We start from the raw sequence: 22566 nt of genomic DNA on the forward strand, positions 1-22566 counted from the left end.
TTCTAGGAACTGGGTAGAAATGCAAATTCTTGGGCCCCAACCTAACTGCTGAATCTGAAGCTCTTGGAATTTCCTCTGACATAAATTCGAGGTTGACAGCCACAGTTCTAACACACAGACCTTGGGAGCTGATACAGAGGCTGAGAACGATCTAGGTTACTTTCCATGTTCCATCTTGGCGAGACCTGGCTGAGGTTACTGCCCTGACCTTCCCGTCCACGACTCGGACGTGTGAAGCAGCCACCCGGGCGGGCTGGTGGCGTGGTCCTCTTGGGCAGATTTTTGGGCAGGGTCGTGCCTGCTTGAGGGCAGAGGCGCTGGTCACAGGGCCCTGAAGCAGACTCATATTTTCCCCCTCAAAGCGGATAGAGCTTAGCAAAGCCATGGCAGCTGGCTTTGGGGTACTGGGAGCCTCCTTAGTCACTCTGAGCGACGCAGCCCTCCTGGGGTTATTCCGAGCGCCCGGGAGAGTGGCCACTCCCGCCCCGGAGGGGGAAGGGTGGTCTGTTTCCAAGTCCGGCTTGGTCAGGTGACAGCGGCGCGGCAAACTCAGCAGCAATAAAACGGAAGAGCAGCGCTCGTGAGGCCGCGCCAGCCTGCAAAGAAGACAGCCGGCCCGCGCGGGGACATGCGGCCCCGGGAGCTCCCCGGGCTCGCGCTCCCGCTGCTGCTGCTGCCGCCGCTGCTGCCGCCTTGCCCTGCCCGCAGCGCTGCGCGCTTCGACCCCACCTGGGAGTCCCTGGACTCCCGCCAGCTGCCCGCGTGGTTCGACCAGGCCAAGTTCGGCATCTTCATCCACTGGGGCGTGTTTTCCGTGCCCAGCTTCGGTAGCGAGTGGTTCTGGTGAGTGCGCTCCCTTCCGTCTCCTCTGCGGCGCTCCTGTCCCCACCCGCAGGCTGCAGCCACTACCCAGCGGGCCTCGTTCGCAGCCTGGTGCTGCCTGCACCCTCGTCGGTTTCACTTCCCACTGCGTTACCGGCGTTTCGCACTTCCGGGTCTCGAATGTGGCGTTTCTTGCCTAAGTGGTTCGTGCTGAGTGAACAGGGAATTTTTCTTCCGTGTAACTGCAAGAGTTTTCAGACACGCCTGACTCCTCAGCTTCTTCACAGTTGCGCATATGAAGCTGTAGTTATGACACTACAACATCGAGCTACTAGACACACTCATCGGTTTGTGCAGGGCATCGCAGGAGCGCGGACTTAGACACAATGGCTCTGGTGCTCTACCAGTTTGCAGCCATTCTGCAGTGAACTTATGATTAAAACACAGTCATGAGTATGTGAAACGACTGTTCATTTGAACACCATTGGCTATTTAACGTTAACATGTTACCTATGTATGGCTCCAGGAACTTTTAAAAGAAGTTCTAGAATGGTACTCTTAACACAACCCAGTTATACTGCCGTATGAAAGGTGCTGCACAAAAATCTGTGCTTTAGATTCTACTTTGAGATCTATGTGAAAATGTGCATATAATTTCTTAAACTGTTGCACATGTCTTTTCTGGCTAAATGCTACAAGTATTAAGTTATTTAAAATAGAAACATTTTGTGTGCCTATATAGATACATGCACATAATATGTTCTTTTATTTTATATATTTATTTAGAGACAGAATCTGACTCTGTCGCCCAGGTTGGAGTGCAGTGGGGTGGTCTTGGCTCACTGCAACCTTCGCCTGCTGGGCTCCAGCGATTCTCGTGCCTCAGCCTGTGGAGTAGCTGTGACTACAGGTATGCACCACCGTGCAGGCTATTTCTTTTGTATTTTTTAGTAGAGACGAGGATGTGCCATGTTGGCCAGGCTGGTCTCGAACTCCTGACCTCAGGTGATCAGCGGTGGCTCATGCCTGTAATCCCAGCACTTTGGGACACGTAATATATTCTTAAGTAAAATAAAGGAATCATTAAACAATAAGTATTTATTTGAATCAACTACATACTACATAAATAGTATAAATCCAAATTAACATACTATGTTTAATAGACACAATACAGAGTATGAGCTATATGTTATATTAACATTACATAGTATACACTGTACCATGCTTACTGTAGGGGTAGAAAAATTACACTGCCATTCTGTTAGGGTCTCTGCTGGGTCCAAGAATTAAATTGACATTGGGGTGATTAAATTATACGGGGAGGCTTAAAACATACGAGTTATTTGAACAAGGTCTGTATAGTATTCTATTTCTTGTCTTTGAAGCTTAGGATGTTGCCTTTTCTTCTAGTATAGAATATCTTTCACACTGGAATTTCATCTTCTGCTCTTAAGAAAGAGCACAAAGGTCAAAATACTCTTCATGTTTCTGCTACTTTTCAAGTTTCTTTACCTTTAATAATATGCCACAGTAGCATATTTTAGCCCTTTTATTACAAAGAGATTGACTACCTGCAACCAGTAACCTTTCTCATTAGTAGGCCAGTTGATGTACAAAATAAAACTGGGTAAGCTATGGAGAATTATTCATATACTTTAAATAATTCAGCTTGTAAAACAGAGACTCTTCTTATACCAAAACACAGCTACTTCAAAAAGATGTTACAAATATTTATTTGCATGTTTTGGGCTGTAAGGAAGCCCTGAGTTTATTTTGGAAATGTTTTACATTAGTGTGGCACATAATTAGCACATTTTCTTCCCCCTAAATTGTATCTTATATTATCATTTTGTTCAATCATGAAGATTAGGTTAAGATATATTGGTACCAGAAGAGGATTTGACATTTGTTAAAACTAGTACTATGCCAAAATAAAACAGCTACTTTCGAGTCATTTTATTCTTTGCTATGAATAACTTCATTTTCTACAAATAAACCCACGGTTGTTTGTTTGGACCTAGAACAATAAAGATACTTCTCATACTAAACAAAATAGAGAACACATTTCTGAAGATCTGGAAATGCATTTAACCCTGTGGAAGATTTTTACATTATCTATGATTTCCCTTTGTATCCTCTGCTCCTTACTCTTAATTTGACTTTTGGGCAATCAACTGTACAGATGAATATAAATGGCTATTTAAAACCAAATATAAATGATGGACTTTCTGCCATAAATTCCTCTTTTCATCTCTCAGCATGAAATTTGAGTCTAGACTGTAGGGGAGAATGCACATTCAAATTAGATGATGCTAGGAGAAATTCCCTCCTTTTTTCAACTTTCTGAATATCCAGTTTCTCTTTTGCAGTTCAATTCAAAAGGTAATGCCTATAGTCCCAGCTACTTAGGAGGGTGAGGTGGGAGGATCACTTGAGCCCAGGAGTTCAAGACTGTGGTGAGGTATGATCATGCCACTGCATTCCAACGTGGGTGATAGAGCAAGACCCTGTCTCAACCAATCAATTAATCAATAATAAATAAATAATAAAAAATGCTTCAAGGATCTGTTAGGATGCTTTCACTTTAAGGTATCAAAAACCCAAGTAAAAGGTATAATGATAGGGGGTTATTATCTCACATAACAAGAAATTTAGAGGTAGTTGGTTCATTGATGAAATAAAAGACGTAGGCTTTTTCTGTCATCCTTAGTCTGGGGACTTGTCCCTTCATGGTCACATGATGGCAACCAGGCATCATAGCTTCACACAACCTTGCACAAATGCAGGAGGACCAGTGTCTCTTTTCATTAAGAGGGAAACCATGTCCAGAATTCTCAGTCTGCTTTCCCTCAAGTTCCCTTGGCCATGATGGATCTTGCATCCCTGTTTTAGCTGTAGTGGAAACTGGGAAATTAGGTAAATATGACTTTTGGGTAGGCAAACAACATGCCTGCCACATAGTATGCCCTTCAATTATGTCTTCTTAGCAGAAAGAGTCTCCTGATCGTCTTATGAAATGTAGTGCTGATTATGGATTTACTTATCCTGTAGAAATACTCTTATGAAAGGAATGGTGATAGAAAAAGTAGGAGGTGGTTCAGAAATGGGGGTTGCACCTATTTCATGAGGATGGTTATTCTGTGTTTAAAATGTTTAGATGTGCTTTTCCTCATGAAGTCTTGCTTACACAGTTTAGGATCAATATACCAATGTTTAGAATGAACGCATAGAGCAAGTAATCCTTGAAGGTTGAGTCCATTAATTAAAATAACGGCATCGTCTTAATTTTATTGTTGCTTCCCGTTCTGTGCTGTGCCTCCAAATTGTTCTCTACTAGTGAATATAATACATGCATGTTATGTTTTAGGCATGTAGTCTTCCTTTCAGAAGCCCTAGTCACTTACGTTACAAAGGACAATGCATAATAACATATAGTATACGTTGTGATTTAAAGGTGAAGAATTAAAAGAGAATGGGGCTGGGCATGGTGACTCATGCTGTAATCCTAAGACTTCGGGAGGCTGAGGCAGGAGGGTTGCTTGAGCCCAGGAGGTTAAGACCAGCCTGGGCAACACATGGAAACCACATTTCCACAAAGAAAAAAAAAAAGCCAGGTGTGGTGACACACACCTGTAGTTCCAGCTACTCAGGAGGCTGAGGCGAGAGGATCCCTTGAGCCCAGGAGGTCAAGGTTGCAGTGAGCCATGATTGCACTACTGCACTCCAACCTGAGTGACAGAGTGAGACCTTGTCTTAAAAAAGAGAGAGAGAATGGGTAGCTGAGTTGCCTAGAATGCTCTAATTTATGAGCCAAGTGGTTCTCACAGGGGGATAGATAGAGAGGGGGCTTTAGTTTGCATGAGCTTTCTTTAAAGCCAAGTCAAACCAATGGGGAAGTGAGAAAGAGAATATGGGTCCTACTGTATCTGAGTGAGGGGTAAATGGTAAATGGAGCTGGAGCAGTTCTTTTAAATGTGTGTATGTGTTGTTTATATACACTTTCCTTTCCTCCCCTTAGGTGGTATTGGCAAAAGGAAAAGATACCAAAGTATGTGGAATTCATGAAAGATAATTACCCTCCTAATTTCAAATATGAAGATTTTGGACCACTATTTACAGCAAATTTTTTTAATGCCAACAAGTGGGCAGATATTTTTCAGGCCTCTGGTGCCAAATACATTGTGTTAACTTCAAAACATCATGAAGGTAAGTCAATCCAGCGTATGCAAATTGCTGACAATTGTTAAGAAATGAAAAGTTATTTTGGAAGAAAAAAGTAAAGCAAGGTCTAATTTTCTCTTAGGAGCAACCATAAGTGGTGACTGACACTTGCTTATAACTTAGGGACTGCACATTCAGCCAAATTGAGAGATCTTATGAATACAGAAAGACTCAAACCCTCCACATAACAGAGGAAAGATGGTCACATTTTGTTACATGTATATTGAACAATATTTCCAAGATTTCCTTAAAGCTGCTTGCTGAAGGGAGTGTGAGTTGTAAGTCAAAATTCATCATTGGAATTGCACTCTTTCATTCCCTTTCTCTGTAATGCATCCTGTGAATGCATCACGGAGGTTATACTGCTACAGTCTTGCATCATTACAATGCACCTGGCTGCCCTTTTAGCCAACTCTTAGCCAAATGGTGCAAATAGTGGATGAATTGATAGTGATGAAAGTGACCAAGATCACTCAGAAGGAAAAGGATTATGGAACTGTAATGGTTCCCAGAAAAATCAGAGGTGGTAGAAGAATACCTAAAAAATCCCACAGTAGTCCTATTTTAATAGAATAGATTCTACCCATTACCAGTTCAATATTTGTAAGGCCAAGGAAGCATTAACAAATTGTTTTTGTTGCAACTGCTTGTTAATTCATCAGTATCTTTTGCATGATCATTTTTGCCTTGGTATAAAAAAAAATTTGCACTGGATGTGGTCGCTCATCCCTGTAATCCCAAAACTTTGGGAGGTCAAGGAAGGAGGATTATTTGAGCCTAGGAGTTCGAGATCAGCCTGGGCAATATACTGAGACCTTATTTCTACAAAACAAAACAAAACCCCTAAAAAATTAGCCTGGTGGCATGTCTCCGGAGTCCCAGCTACTTGGGAGGCACAGGTGGGAGGACTGCTTGAGCCTGGGTGATTGAGGCTGCAATGAGTGGAGACAGGGCCACTACACTCTAGTTTAGGCAGCAGAGGGAGATCTTGTCTCAAAAAAAAAGAAAAGAAAAGAAATTTTGCTGTATCGTTTTCTTCAGGGATGGGATGGGAATAGGAGAGGAGAACCGAAGCAAAAAATCTGGAATTATCAGAGGATAGTTTTCCCTTTGGCCACATTCTGGTAGCTTCCTGATTTTCTCCTTTAGATGTTTCTCCTGCTGAGACGGATATCTATAAAGTGTATTTGCTTGAGAACATGCTGATTTCCTGATGTCTAGGAACTTTCCTGAGCTATATGACACAATGTATTACATAGTGAGTTTATTTAATAAAAATTCATAATCAAACTGTGAGGACAGATGATGTAGCCCACACTTATACATTTTCTAGGACCCATGTTGTCAGATGTTTTCATTGCTTATGGAAAATGCATGCTAAGCTCAGGAAGGATGATCGCTGTGTGAGCTTCTGGTGGTGATATTAAAATGAAGACCCATGTGGTTTTAGTACTGTCTTGACATTAGGGCCTGTCAAGTTGAAAAATTTTGAATATGACTTTAGATATTGACACTGCTCTGAAGCTTACCATAGACATGATAGGAACAAGAGTGTGCTATTTTAAAAAGCTTATTAGAATGAATGTAAGGCCAGGTCCGGTGGCTCACTTCTATAATCCCAACACTTTGGGAAGCTGAGGAAGGAGGATTGCCTGAGGCCAGGAGTTTGAGACCAGCCTAGGCAGCAAAGTGAGAAAAAATAAACTGTCTCTGAAAAAATAAACAAAATTAGCTGGCCGTCGTGGAACACACCTGTAGTCCTAGCTACTTGGGAGGCTGAGGTGGGAGGAACACTTGAGCCCAGGAGGGCGCAGATACAGTGAGCCAAGGTCGCACCACTGAACTCCAGCCCAGGTGACAGAGCCAGAACCTGTCTCAAAAAAAAAAAAAAAAAAAAAAAAAAAAAAAAAATCAAAAGTGTGAGTCAATCTTAAACTTGTTCTAATTTACCCAGAGTAAAGTGTTTCACCAAATGTATCATAAATGTCTATTCTGAAAGATTCTTTTAGATTTTAGTGGAATAGTAACAATTTACTTACGTCTCTAGGCACTAATGAAATTTTTGAGGCTTTCATATTTATTATGTTTTAAGCATTTCAGTTTATCTATCTCTTCTAACATTTTATGCAGAACAACCAGCAATCTAAATGCAAATTCCTGTTAAAAATGAACCACTTCTAAGTGTTGCATAAAGGTATACATGATTTTTTGTATCTACGTAGTTGGTAGACTATTCGCTTTTGGGTAATTTTATTAAAGAGGAACCTCCAAGCTTATGACTTTATAGTAGAATGAGATTACATGTGGTGAGTATATTTTAAAGTATAGAACCATTGGGAAATAGTGGGTTTTTTGCCCCTCTGCTTACATGAATAATCAAGCTAAAAGAGATTTGCTGTACATGGATCATCAGTGTTCTAAGAATTACACTATAATAAAATAAACAACCCTAAAACTAAGCAGTAGACTTCAAGCTTTGGTTTAGAAGACACTAAGAATCTTGCAGGAGTGCATCTCAGGATCTTCGTAATACACAGTAGTAGTCATCATTCAGCGTGGTACACATATATGTTCCCATCTTAGTTGTGAGCTGCTATTGTTGATTGATTATTTTGTGCTATACCTGGTGCTAGCAGTTGGCTAAAGACAGAGCAGGGAGCACTTCAGACATGATGCTATCCCTCAAGGACTTTAAGAGGGAAAATACTGGAGATCGATCAGACCATATGACCATCTAACTTTTGGGGTACAATGAGGTACCCTGAAAGTTGCTTTTAAAAGCCTTGATCTTATTTAAATTCTCATTTCTCACATAAAAGCACCATATATGCCATGAAAAGGTTGCCATAAACCAGTCATTTGTAGGAGCAGGTATTTATATATCACATGTACTATGTGACTTGTTTTGGCATTTGTGTGGGTTGAAATTTACTAAAATGAAGTTGGCATGCTTACAAGGGCTTTCACTATAATTTTCTAGGCTTTACCTTGTGGGGTTCAGAGTATTCGTGGAACTGGAATGCCATAGATGAGGGGCCCAAGAGGGACATTGTCAAGGAACTTGCGGTAGCCATTAGGAACAGAACTGACCTGCGTTTTGGACTGTACTATTCCCTTTTTGAATGGTTTCATCCGCTCTTCCTTGAGGATGAATCCAGTTCATTCCATACGCGGCAATTTCCAGTTTCTAAGACATTGCCAGAGCTCTATGAGTTAGTGAACACCTATCAGCCTGAGATACTGTGGTCGGATGGTGACGGAGGAGCACCGGATCAATACTGGAACAGCACAGGCTTCTTGGCCTGGCTATATAATGAAAGGTACGTATGCTATGAGATCGCTGCCATTACTCTCCACATTCCTATATATTTCCAATACTTTAATACCTTTGCTTCTTAAAATATTTTCTTTTAAGTCATTGGTGGTATGGTGGGAGAAAATCATTGTAAATAATACTTAATAGCTATATTACTATTTACTCAACATAATCAAGAGTAAATAAATCCGGAGTAAAATCGAACTCAATGGTCTGACTTTGAGATCAGACTAAAAATCACAGGACCAAGAACTGCGAAGGTGTTAATGTTGTGGATCGCCCCCTTTTCTCTCCTACTCTGGTCCTTGATGGCTTCTCTTCTGGGACAACTCTGTTTATTCATCCCTGTTTCTGATAGTGTGCTTCTGAATCCCTCTGACTGCTTCTTTTTATCCTCTTACCTTTTGGTCATCTTCGCTGCCCAGTCAGCGTCACCCTTGTCTGTCTCCTCTTTTCCTTCATCGGCAGCATTTTCACTTTCTCCAGTTTTTTCCTATTGCTTGCGGGTATGTTCAAGGCTGCCCTATTAGAACAGGGAGTTCTGATTAAACTCCTCCATTAGGCTTAAACTATATGGACCAAATTTGCATGTACACTAGAAAGCACTGGGTATTGTGCTATGAAGTCAAGAAGCCTTCTGCTTGCACTTCCTGGGCCCACACAGGATACAGATACAAGTATTCTGAAGAACCCTTGATACTTAAAACAGCAATGTGTCCAGGTACTCCTTCCAAGGGAAAAGACTGGGAGCCATCACTTCAATTTGTGGCTCAAAACTGTCCTCTCCATGTGGCATGGATTTCCCTTTAACTATACCACCTGCTATGATAAATAATTTTGTGGGGATATTTCACATAACATCAACAAATTTTCTGAGGTTTTTCAATATTAGGCACAATTGTAAGAGAAAGAGAAAGTCTAGACTACATGTATGAGATCATTGAATCATTGGAAAGAAAAGTGTCTTGGGTATAAATTCAGTTTTGGCTATCATTTACAATATGGAAGGGAGATTAAAATAATCATAAAATAATCTTATGAGTGCCATATGTGCTGGGTGCTAGGCTAAATGTTTTACATAACTTATTTTTGTTCTAATCATAGATGAGGAAATTCATTATTCAGAGGAGCCAGGTAACTTGCTCTAGGTCTGGGAGCTAGAAAGTGACAAAGCCAGGACTCCAATTAACCCAGTTCTGTTTGACTTCAAAACTGTGGGCTTTTCATTGTACTATGCCATGGTCCCTTGTTAGAAATGTATTTTAATTAGATATCTTTTCTAAAATTAGATATCTTTTCTAAATTAGATATCTTTTCTAAAGTATTAAGAAGCAAAGATATTAAAGGGCACACCCCTTTCTTTTTGTATAAAAAGCTTATGCCCTTTGTTTTAAAAAAATTTTATGTTTTATTTCAGCCCAGTTCGCGGCACAGTAGTCACCAATGATCGTTGGGGAGCTGGTAGCATCTGTAAGCATGGTGGCTTCTATACCTGCACTGATCGCTATAACCCAGGACATCTTTTGCCACATAAGTGGGAAAACTGCATGACAATAGACAAGCTGTCCTGGGGCTACAGAAGGGATGCTAGAATCTCTGACTATCTTACAATTGAAGAATTGGTGAAGGTACAGTAAAATGTCTGGTGGCTATTAATGTAATATTCTTAATAATGTTGTCATGTAGGAATTATTTCTTATAATTTGTATAGCTCAATGGCCTATCAATGTAGGACACTGTTCTATCCTGCATTTGTTCGTCTAGGCAGTGACTAAATATACATGTATAAGTATATAAAAGCAACATATTAACACATTAAAGATACAATTATTTTATTTATCTAAAAACGTTTATTCTTAATTTTTTAGCAACTAGTAGAAACGGTTTCATGTGGAGGAAATCTTTTGATGAATATTGGGCCCACACTAGATGGCACCATTTCTGTAGTTTTTGAGGAGCGACTGAGGCAAATGGGGTCCTGGCTAAGAGTCAACGGAGAAGCTATTTATGAAACACATACCTGGCGATCCCAGAATGACACTGTCACCCCAGATGTATGGTAAGGCATTCTTGTTACCAAGTCTCTTTTATAAAGGGAGAGATTTAAAATTTATCAGACATACAAACAAGAGAGGATAAAAAGAAAAATTGGATTAATTCCTATGTATATAAAGCACTTTCCAAACTTTGCTTACTCTAATATAAAGAGAAGGGGAAGAACTAGCATGTTTTTGAACATTTATTGTTTACCAAATTGAGCTTACATCATCTCTATGTATCTCCCAGTGGTGGACAAATTTTGGCTGAAAGTAGTCAGCTCTTAGAAAAATTATAAGCCATTTAGACCAATAAAAAATGCTGAATGGTTAGTCTAAAACAAAGACTACTATTTTATTAGTTCTGTAAATTCTGACTTTTACTGATGTTGCATCCCATGAAATTCGCAAACAAGAGGTACCCAATGGCAGATAACATGTTAGGTTAAAAATGAGTCAAAATAGGGAGGATTCTGGGAAGATGCTTCTCTCTGAGATTGAAAAGGTTCTGTGTGTCAATGAGTATCTGAGTCAGACACAAGTATGACAGTTTCTGATATGGTTTCTTAACATATATAAAATAAGAGTAGTATTGGCGAAGTTCTAAAAATTCACCTTTGGTTGGCCCCTAATTACTGCCTGATTAAATAGAAATGAAAAGATTAGACTAAATGTTCTTTAATCTACTTGACTTATGACTTAAAAGATTATCAACCCATTGAACAAAATGAAGTAGGGCAATCTGGACAGAGAAAATAATTGTGGAATTTTAAAATGTTGATCTGGGAGAAGCCATAATGAGAACTCAATATCAATCTCTCATGTGATAGAGGATAGTGCAAATCTGGTTTTGGAATTTGCTTCTGTACTTATATTTGAATATGAGGGTATCTGATCTGGGAATTCACAGTCATTAACCATTATTCTATTGTGTTTATTTCAATAAATAAACATAAAAACTAAATATTTAATGTGGATTATAAAGCTGCAAGTCTGGCTCCCACCAACTTCGCCGATGCTGAGTGCTCCTACTCTCCCTCCTTACCATAGGAGCTTTCTTCCCCATCAGTTTCATCATGCCCACCTTCTTTCAGTCACCTACAGACTCCCAGGTGAACCCTTAAAATCCTTTGAGAGTGTAGCCCTGGCTACCCATCCCTGTCCCCAGAACTACTTTTCACATAATTCTTAGTGATTTTAATTTCTGTTCACAGTTCTAATTATCTGCACCTCCTGTCTTCTAGGGATCTTGTCCACTTCACCTTTGCTACCTGTTCCTTTGCATGACCAATACACAAGGTCATGTTGGTAATAGAAAGTCAAACTTCCTACTCAACATTTCCACTTGGATGCATAGCATTTTAGACCTGTATGTCCACAACTGAAGTCCTGAGTTTAAAAATTTTGCTGTAGACTAGCTCCACTCACGGTCTTCTTCCCCACCTCAGTAAATGGCAGCTCTATCCTTTAGGTGGTTGTCAGGCCAAAAACCCTGGTGTCCTTAACTTCCCTTTCTTCTGCAATCATACTTTAGACTTTGCATTACCAATAACTGCACCCCTTCCAGGGCTCTAGTTTGAAGCATTCTGCCGTCTACCTACCACTTCTTCTGCTTTGGCTCACTCCACACAGCACTGTGGCTTCCCAAGGGATCTATAATCCAGTGATCATACTATCTTTTCATCCTATCATCTTTTCTCTGTCCCTCTTTTTCCTTAGCCAGGTCAGATTCTGTGGCCTGTCACTGTAACCAATCTGTTGCATACACCCAACTCCTGAACCTTCTCTCCCTTCTGCCATACTCACTTGATGGAACATCAACTTTAAATTCAGATCTACTTATTCCATGCCTGCTCCTGGACAGCAAACTGTAACTATAGAAACACACACACACACACGCACCTAGACAGACACACATGTAAAATTATCTCACTTTTGGCTTTAAGGTCAACCCTTGTGTCCCGATCCCATTGCAAATCATCCACCCAAGGACTGTTAAAGCAATTCTCCCGTTTTACTCAATTTTACTTGCATTTCTACCTACCTTCCCATTTCTCTTCTTTCCTTTGTGGTAAAACATCTTGAAAGAATTGTTTTCGTGCTATCTCCAGTTCCCTGCTACAGTTTTCCTGTTTGTCTCTTGACCCCACTGTGGTTGAGCTTCCATCCCCACACTCCACAGAATTACTCTTCTCAAGGCCACAGTAACCTCTGCTTGCCAAATTCAGTGATGAGACCCCAGTGCTCTTTTTCTCAACATACTGGCAGCACCTACCTCAGTTGATAACTGTCTCTCCTGGTGTTCATCATTCCTGTTGGGTCTTCCTTTTTCGTTAGTTCCTTTGCTGATTTCATCTCATTTTCCATCCTCTCAATCTTGAAGTGCCCTGAGGTTTAGACTTTGGACTTCTATTCTTTTCTATTTATCTGAATGTCCCAGGTGATGTACCTATTTTCATGGCTTTAAATACTATATTGATGACCTCAATGCCACATTTCTATTTCCGGTGCAGACCTCTTTCTGAACTCCAGCCTCATTAACGTCCTACTCAACATTTGCACTTAGATGCATAGCATCTTAGACCTCTATGTCCACAACTGAAGTCCTGAGTTTTAAAATTCTGCTATAAACTAGCTCCACCCACAGTCTTCTCCACCTCAGTTAATGGCAGCTTCATCCTTTAGGTGGCTGTCAGGCCCAAAACCTTGAAGCCCTTAGTTTCCCTTTCTTTTACAGTCACAGCCAACCCATCAGCAGATATCATCCTCTTCATCTTAGAAATATATTCAGAATCTGACCACTTCTCATCCTCTCTGTGGCAACCCTCATCCTTTTAGTTTCCATTGTCTCACCCCTGCCTGGATTATTTCGGTAGCTTCTTAACAGGTTTCTATTTCTACCCTTTAACCTATTCACCACAAAGCGATCAGAGTAAACTTTTAAATAATAATGCCACTTCCATGCTCACATTTCTCCAGTGGCTTCCACTCTCAGAGAAAAGGCTGGGTCCCATAGATGCTTACAAGGGCTTATCAAATCTGGCTTTCTGATCTTACCTGCCATCACCCTCTCCTATTTCCTCTCCTTCAGCCACTCTGCCTTCCTTGCTGTTGCATCAACAGTCTAAGCACACTCTTGCACTGGGGCTCCTGTACTTGCCATTCTGGATGGAAGGCTTTCTTCAGACGCTCCCGTGGACCTCCCACAGTGCTCCCATGGCTCTCTTCCATGAAGAGGTCTTCCCTGACTATTCCACTTAAAATAACACTCCCAGGCCCCTCTGTTCCTACCTAGCATGCCCTGTCCTTCTTACCTGGCTTGTTTTGTCCACAGTATTTAATCATCACCTGCATATTTGTTCACTCTAATTTCTCCTACTAGAAGGTAGCCCCATGAGGACAAGGACTGTTCAATGTTGCAAATAGCTCTAAAACCGCGTCTAGCATTTTAAGATTTCAGTAAGTATTTGTTGGGTAGTTGAATGAATACATGAATGAATTCAATTTTCTTTGTCTAAGGCATACTTCCCTTACCTTCTTTGTTCTCATTCATCCTCTAAGTCTCAGATTAAATGTCATGTTCTTGGAGAGGGCTTCTTTCTGATGTTCTAATCTAAAGAGATCCTTTTGCTATAATCTTTCAATTTTCTTTTCTTTCATAGTGCTTATCAGAACTCACACTTTCATATTATTTGTGTGATTTTTTAGTGTCTGCCTTTACTGTCTGCCCACTCTAGTCTAATTTCCATAAGCACAAGAAGTATGTGTGTTTTGTTTTCTACTGTAACTCTTAACACTGAGCACAGTATTAGGCACAGAACTGGCACATGCATTTCCTGTCTTGTTGAATGAGTGAATGAATATAAACATTTGAACAACACATGAAAAGCCATGAAGCTCTTGCATCCTACCCCGGTAGCTCATCTCCCTCCCTTTTCAGCTCCACGAGAGCAGTCTGATGAAAAGGAATGCTAGTCCAAGAAAATCTTTGTCTTTCAAGAACTTCCTTTTGGTCTTGTGGGAGGAAGGTGCTTTTTATACTAGCATGGGGCTATTTTTCCTTCCCTCTATTAATGGCGACATTGGTAAATAGGTGCTAAATAGAAATATCTCTGTAAAATAATTCCAGATTGTTCCTGATCCACAAATAATGAGAAACATGGGATGTAACTTGTTACTATGCTTTTTATTTTTTCTTTTAACCAGGTACACATCCAAGCCTAAAGAAAAATTGGTCTACGCCATTTTTCTTAAATGGCCCACATCAGGACAGCTGTTCCTTGGCCAGCCCAAAGCTATTCTAGGGGCAACACAGGTAAGAGGGAATTTTACCTTTTTCCTTTAATTGCTGATTAGAACACCTTGATGCAAACATAACTTTTAACTTTAAGGGGAGCCTTATATCTGTTCCTTTTACACCTCATAAATGTAATTTCAAAATGAGCTCCAGCCAAGTGATGTACTCATGCTGTAATTCCAGCACTTTGGGAGGCTGAGGCAGGAGGATGTCTTGAGGCCAGGAGTCTGAGACTAGCCTGGGCAATATAGCGAGACCCCTCTCTACAAATTTTTTTTTTTAAAGTTAGCTGAGTATGGTAGCACACACCTGTAGTCCTAGCTGCTCAGGAGGCTAAGGCAGGAGGATTGCGTGAGCCTAGTAGGTCAAGACTACAGTGAGCTATGATTGCACCACTTCACTTCAGTCTGTCTCTGGAAAAAATAAAACAAAACAGTAAAATCAAATCAAATGAATTTCACCAATGAGAGTGTTTGGTCAAAACCTTTGAAACTTTTGGTTTCCCAGAAAACTAAGCTAATGAAACAGCTACAGTATCTCTATGTATAACACTGTAAAACAGACATTATTCTTCACAGTCTTTCTATGTTGTTTAAGTTCATTGCATGTATTCAAAATGATTCTTCTCACAAAACTGAAATTTAGATGCTTTCCCTGACACCCTACTCCAGAACATATCTGAATACAAGATGTCATGACTTCACTATTTTATGTTTATAAAACATTTTGGAGAAAGTTAGAGATTAATTTAACTGTTGTAACCACCAGATCTGGCATTGAGTTCATGCTGATATATTTTATAGCTTATTTTTAAAAATACATTATCCCTTTGGAAGGTAATTGTCCATATGGTTCTCCTTGCATCACCTTCCTGCTTTTTTATTTCTAATATGTGTGGTTGATGAGGCAGAAAGAAGATGAGTTCAAATCTAATGCTTAATTATAGCTTAGTAGCCCAGGTATGACATTGATTATATTTTTATTTTATTTACGTTCTTTTTGATGCCAATCAACATCATTGTTTAAAAGCTCCTGTGTTTTATTTTTGAATTGATCCACCTGAGAAGCAAAATTTTTGGTTCAAAATAACCCTAAAATATGTAGAGAACTTATTTGAATTTGCTTAGTATACTAAGGATATAAAACAATTACAGTAATAATTGATCAAATTTATGTATTAGTGATAGTGGAAGTTATTAGAAAATCTGGGGGAGGAACACTGACTAGATAAGCCTTACTTGGGCAGACTGGTTTCAGAGTCATTTTCTGCTCCTGGTCCTCTCTTCAGCATTTTCTCCACTCCGACACTCCATTCAGCCTTTAAAATGCTCCTCCCTCAAGCCCTTCACACTCTTATTTACCTCTTGAGAGTAAAACAGAAGCAAGAATATAGAGGCAAGATACATATACTCAATTAGATGAAGAGTGATTGTGAATCCCTAAATAAAGGTAAAAATCAATCTCTGGCCTCAGTTATTTTTTTCAGAATTACTAATCACTCCTTCCCAACAGAAAGTGGTTGAGAGAGATAAATTTGGAGACATTTGCATGTATGTTTTTAATTTCAGGTCAAACTACTGGGCCATGGACAGCCGCTTAACTGGATTTCTTTGGAGCAAAATGGCATTATGGTTGAACTGCCACAGCTGACCTTTCCTCAGATGCCTTGTAAATGGGGGTGGGCTCTAGCACTAACTAATGTGATCTAAAGTGCAGCAGAGTGGCTGAAGCTGCAGTTATGTCTAAGACTAGGAACTATCATGTGTCTATAATTGTAGGACATTAATAAAGCAAATGTACAATTGTATAAGAAAAGTAATTATTTTGGCAATTCAGCCTTTTTCTTTTTTCCCTGCTAAATTAATGTAACCATTTTAACTTTCCAGTGCACATGACTGTATAGTTATGAGTCACTTAACGATGGGGATATTTTCAGGGAAACACAATGCTAGTCAATTCTTTGTTGTTGTGCCAACATCATAGAGTATATTTACACAAACCTAGATGGCATAGCCTACTACACACATAATCTATATGCTATATAGACTATTGCTTTAGGCTACAGACATATACAGCATGTTACTGAATACTGTAGGTAATTGTAACACAATGGTATTTGTGTATCTAACATATGGAAACATAGAGAAGGTACAGTGAAAATATTGTGAAAAATGGTGCACCTGTATAGGGCACTTAGCATGAATGGAGCTTACAGAATGGAAGTTGCTCTGGGTGAGTGAGTGAGTGAGTGGTGAGTGAACGTGAAGGCCTAGGACATTATTAAACACTACCATAGACTATAAATACTGTTACACTACATTTATAAAACATGTTTTTCCTCAATAATAAATTTATGTAAGCTTACTGTAACTTTATAAACTTTTAAGTTTTTAAAACCTTTTTGGCTCTTTTGTAATAACACTTGGCTTATAACATAATCTCATTGTGCAAATGTACAAAAATAGTTTCTTTCTTTATATTCTTATTCTATAAGCTTTTTTCTACTTTTAAAATTTTTAATTTTTTACTTTTACAGAAACATACACATTAGCCTAGACCTAAACGGGGTCAGGATTATCAATGTCACTGTCTTCCACCTCGACATCTTGTCCTGCTTAGAAGGTTTTCAGGGGCAAATACCCATGGAGCTGTCATCTATAACAACTCCTTCTAAAATATCTCCTGAGGGACATGCCTTACATTGTTTCACAGTTAACTTTTTTTTTTTTTTAAGTAGGAGTACACTCTAAAATAATGACAAAATGTATAGTATAGCAATACATAAACCAGTAACTTAGCTGTTTATTATCAAGTATTGTGTACCTCACGTCATTTTATGTGCTAGATTTTTATATGACTGGCAGCACAGTAGGTTTGTTTACACCAGCATCACCATAAACAACATGATTAGTGTGTGGCGCTGCCTTATGATGCCTATAACGTCACTAGGTGATAGGAATTTTTAGCTCCATTATAATCGAGTGGCACCACCAATTTATATGCAGTCCATTATTGACTGAAAAGTTGTTATGTGGTACGTGGCTATATTAGGAAATAGGGCCTTAAAAGAGGTAACTAAGGTTAAGTGAGGTCATAAGGTGGGAGGGAACCTAAAGCCAATAGGACTGATGTCCTTATAAGAAGGGGAAGACACACCAGGGATACAAGTGCACAGAGGAAAGGCCATATAAAGACAGCGAGAAGGTGCCATCTGCAAGTCAAGGAGAGAAGCCTGAAGAATCCAAATCTGCTGATACCTTAATCTTGGATTTTCAGCTTCCAGAACTGTGAGAAAATAAATTTCTGTTGTTTAAGCTACTCAGGTTGTGTTTTCCATTCCCATTTGCTGCAATATATGTTTATCAAAGGCTGTTTGAGTTTGTGACTGTAGTGGGTCAAATAGTTTATGTCCCCTGGAATGTCCCCAACAATTTATGTCCACCTGGAACCTCAAAATGTGTTCTCACTTTAAAGTTGTGTCTTTGCAGATGTAATAGGTAAGTATTAGATAAGGTCATATTTGATATGGGTAGGTTGTCAATCCAATGAGAGTATCCTTATAAATGACAGAAAAAGACACAGACAGAAGGCCATGTGATGACTAGGCAGATACTGAAGTTAATGCTGCTGTAAGCCAGGGAATTTATGGGGCCAATACAAACTGGAAGAGGCAAGAAGTACTGGAAGGATCTTCCACAGAACTTTCAGAGGGAGCATGGGCCTGCTGACATCTTGATTTTGGATTTTTAGCCACCAGAAGTGTGACAGAATAAATTTAAGCCACTTACTGAGTGGTAATTTGTTACAGCAGCTCTAGGAAACTATTACAGTTACCAAACAAATTGATTATGCCAGTTGAACTTTTTATGATGACTGTATGAGCCAATGATGCAAGTGTGAAGAGTTGTAGTTTCTGTGAAAGGCAAGTTAAATACTTTGGAAAGACTAAAGTTTGTTGACTTTAAAAATTAAAAAAAAAAAAAAAAATAAGCTATTGGTTAATTGTGGGTGAAACTGTTCTAAAAGATTGGAGGAAAATATAGTAAAAATGTTCAAAAATTCTTCTGGTTCACACTTATATAATGTAATGCATGTAATTTGTACAAGAAAGATAATTAGAGCCGGGTGCAGCAGCTCCAGCTTGTAATCCCAGCTACTGAAGTGGGAGGATCTTGAGGCCAGGAATTCAAGAAAGACAAGTAGAGAATATCTGTCAGCAGACCTATATGGGAAGGCAGCTATGCTATGCCACTATATCACCAACAGCCCAACTGAGTAGACCTACACTAAAAAGTTAGAAAAAACCTGGATCCTATAGTAAATAAGTGACATATAAAGAGTATTTAAAGTTAAAATGTCTATATATGTACTTATGACACCCTGATTTAAACCACTTTTTAGATTAACCAAACAACTAAAGGTTTCTGATGAGAGGGCTCCTGCTATACTATTAGGAGGCAGATTTGTACTATCTAAGACCAATTGATCTTATTTTTTACTTATTTTTTGGGGACAGAATCTTGCTCTGTCACCCAGGCTGGAGTGCAGTGGTATGATCTCAGTTCACTGTAACCTTCACCTCCCGGGTTCAAGCAATTCTGCCTCAGCTTCGTAAGTAGCTTTAAATACATGTGATTTTTACCTTGTCACCTCTTCCACTGCCACAATTATATAGCTGCATATGATTCCAGGTCATAATTTGCAGCTGATCAAATTTGTATCCTTACAAGGCCCAACCTATTTAGTTTCACATTTTCCCTGGATGAAATCCTGGGTTAATTTTGTTGGAAGAGATGTATGCCCATTACACACACATTCCTTACTTTCCCAAAATGCTATTTTTCATTTACCCTATTAAAAATGGGAATATCTCCATATTTTGTCAACTTTTGAAAAGGAGCATTTTCCCTCTTCTTTACTTTTTTTTTTTTTTTTTTTAGACAGGGTCTTACTCTGTCACTCAGGCTAGAGTGCAGTAGTGCAATCATAGCTCACTGCAGCCTTACTGGGCTCAATCTATTCTCCCACCTCATCCCCCCAAGTAGCTGGGACTATAGGCACACACCACCATGCCTGGCTAATTTTTTTGTAGAGACAGGGTTTCACCATGTTGCCCAGGCTAGACCATTACCTATTTCTTTTTTTTTTTTTTTGAGGTTTCAATATTTTGCTCAATTTTTTTTTTCAATTACAGCATTTGAAGGGGAGGATCTAATTGCATACAAAATGGAAAACTCTAAAATGTACCCATTAAACTGCTAAAAAATAAATTGCTGAGAATACCACATTAAGTCCAATTTAGATTCTGAGTGTTGTCACCCTGTGATTGCAATCACACAGACTCTTCCAAGCTTATAGCTGGAGCTCCTGGAAGCTATTTTATACTCTGCTGCAAGGACAAAAAAACCACAACTCAGGAAGGAATTAAGTCCTGAATTATTGGCTTCATCACATCCACCCTCTCCACCCTCAAAATAGCACAAAAGAAACAGTGACCACACCCTGTAGATCTTTTGGTATAAAAGAGGTGATGAAAGCCGGGCGCGGTGGCTCAAGCCTGTAATCCCAGCACTTTGGGAGGCCGAGGCGGGTGGATCACGAGGTCAAAAGATCGAGACCATCCCGGTCAACATGGTGAGACCCCGTCTCTACTAAAAATACAAGAAGTTAGCTGGGCATGGTGGCACGTGCCTGTAATCCCAGCTACTCAGGAGGCTGAGACAGGAGAATTGCCTGAATCCAGGAGGCGGAGGTTGCGGTGAGCCGAGATCGCGCCATTGCACTCCAGCCTGGGTAACAAGAGCGAAACTCCGTCTCAAAAAATAAAAAAAAAATAAAAAAATAAAAAAGAGGTGATGAAGAACTGGGGTGGGAACAGGTCATAATGATCTGTCTAAAAAAGGTCCCTTTTTGGGAAATTTGTACATACCACCAAGCAGTAAGCCTCTTCTCAATCAGGGTTAGGAAACTGAGGTTCAATTCTCAGGAAATCCCAATTTCATTCATTTACTCAATATGAATTTACAGGGTGCCTATACATTATCAGCTTCCACTTGCAGCCATTTCTAGATAAAAATGAAACCTGACATCTCTACAGGGGCCACCAAGTTCCCCAAGTCTACCACTGAAAGGATCTTTTTGGAACCGGGTTTCTTCTGTGCCTCTGAAACACCTTAAAGCTGAATCATCTTTAACCTGGAGGTCAAACATGACATTGAGCAATACTTGCATCCCAGATATACAACATTAAAAGATACACTAAATTCTGAAGGTAGCTATGCTGCAAAATGATTTAAATAATTCAAGAGCATTCATTTATGCTTGAAATTCCAGTCCTAGACAAACCTTGTGACCATCAGCACTTGATGTTCTTTCCACCCAGGAGAGCTGACAGTGTCAGCTGATACCTGGCTTTAGGGTTTGAGTGTATCCTAAACCTATCAGGCTGGAGTTGTTTATTTTAGTGGAGAAATGGGCTTCAGGGCCAATATGATACTTGGCTGCTATTCCAAAGCGAGTGTTACTGTTTCCTCCCGTCCCAGCGAGACTGACTGCAGTCTCCAACTTCTTGCTCACCTTCTGGTAACTGGAGCTGCCAAACTCTGTCCCGCCATTCACATTAGTGTGAGGTTGGAATTCATCAGTTTTGTAGCCAACCACAAAGTTACTCTGGGTCACTCAGAACTTTGTGGTCTCAAAATTCACCTGGTAGCCGGCCAGCCAACCTTCATAACCCAGGACTTAGAGCGCCTCAGACTGAAGGCCCAGCCATGTTCAAATCCACATCGTAGCCCAGGTTAATGTGCTCCCACTTGTATCCTGTCTTGATTTTAGCATTTTTTCCCCAAGTGCTAGGGGAGAAGGATGAACAGAAGGTCAGCTTCAGTCCATGTGCAAGCTGATCTTCCATGGTAATCTTGGTGCCTAGTGTGTTGTCAGTGTTCCATTTCTTCGTAAATGTCAGGCCGTATTTGGTACATCTGTACTTGCTCTCCAGACTGCCTGTCACTTTGGTGGTCTCAGTGTTGGCTGAGACTGAGCTTGTAAATTCCAATCCATTCTCAGATTTTGTTTCGAATCAGGTTATATTAAGCCAAATCCATATACCTTGGTGAAGACATGCTTGGCAGATTTGCCAAGATTAGCATATGTAGGTGGCACAGCAATCTTCTCAGAGACAGTGACAGTGGGTTCAGAGGTGTCTATGGTGAGGGCTGCGGCTCCACTACCTATTTTTAAAAACATTCTAGACACACACTCCCTAGCATTCAGCTCCAGGCCTAACCAGGCCTTAGAAGAGACTTCATACTTTATTTTCTACCTTCTGCTGTTCAGCTGCATGTTACACTGGAGGAACATAAAACAATGTCACTGAAAATATATGCCAATATATTTTTGCCTTAATTATCCTTCTAAATGAAGAATTACAGATGTATTACTAGAGACAATGAATTATTTCTTTTTCAAAAAGTAATGTTGTTTGCTTTTTCCTAAATGAACAGTTAACAACAATAACAAAGCACCAAGTACATGACCAATTAAAATGAAACTTACACTAGAAAGCTCTCTCTTCCGAAATAACAACAAAAATGCTATGGGATAAACAGCTGAAAAATATTAACTCAACAAAACCATATTTTACTAAAATAGTTTATTGCAATAAGATAGTCACTGTATTCAAAATCAATACAAAGTTATTAAAATTATGTACATACAAATGAATAAAACTATGTAATTAGGTGAGTAAACAGCATCAATACAATTCTAGCCTCTAAATCAATATATAACTTTCTAAGGCTTGTTAATAAAACCTTAAGAAATACAGTGAAGAAATAGCAAAGGAAGAATAGCTCATCATAGTTGTTGAAATTCAC

General features: G+C 39.7%; 1 protein-coding gene and 1 pseudogene across 1 annotated transcript; one reads left to right on the top strand and one right to left on the bottom strand.

Moving 5' to 3' along the window:
• The first annotated feature begins 521 nt into the window (after positions 1-521).
• Positions 522-16511, top strand: FUCA2 (alpha-L-fucosidase 2). The gene is made up of 7 exons (XM_010337544.2): positions 522-843; positions 4841-5028; positions 8024-8363; positions 9777-9987; positions 10228-10418; positions 14602-14710; positions 16261-16511. Exons 1-7 carry the CDS (start codon positions 629-631, stop codon positions 16399-16401), a joined length of 1395 nt encoding a protein of 464 aa, XP_010335846.1. The 5' UTR covers positions 522-628; the 3' UTR covers positions 16402-16511.
• A 40-nt stretch (positions 16512-16551) lies between these two features.
• On the bottom strand, positions 16552-22262 carry LOC141584248 (non-selective voltage-gated ion channel VDAC1-like; annotated as a pseudogene).
• Between the last annotated feature and the right edge of the window lie 304 nt (positions 22263-22566).

The sequence above is a fragment of the Saimiri boliviensis genome, chromosome 4, assembly GCF_048565385.1.
Source record: "Saimiri boliviensis isolate mSaiBol1 chromosome 4, mSaiBol1.pri, whole genome shotgun sequence".
NCBI lineage: Eukaryota > Metazoa > Chordata > Mammalia > Primates > Cebidae > Saimiri > Saimiri boliviensis.

Coding starts and splice junctions, on each gene's coding strand:
- FUCA2 (XM_010337544.2), top strand. CDS start 629: ATGCGGCCCCGGGAGCTCCCCGGGCTCGCGCTCCCGCTGCTGCTGCTG. Junction 5,029..8,023: donor AACTTCAAAACATCATGAAG/GTAAGTCAATCC, acceptor ATAATTTTCTAG/GCTTTACCTTGTGGGGTTCA. Junction 10,419..14,601: donor ACTGTCACCCCAGATGTATG/GTAAGGCATTCT, acceptor TCTTTTAACCAG/GTACACATCCAAGCCTAAAG.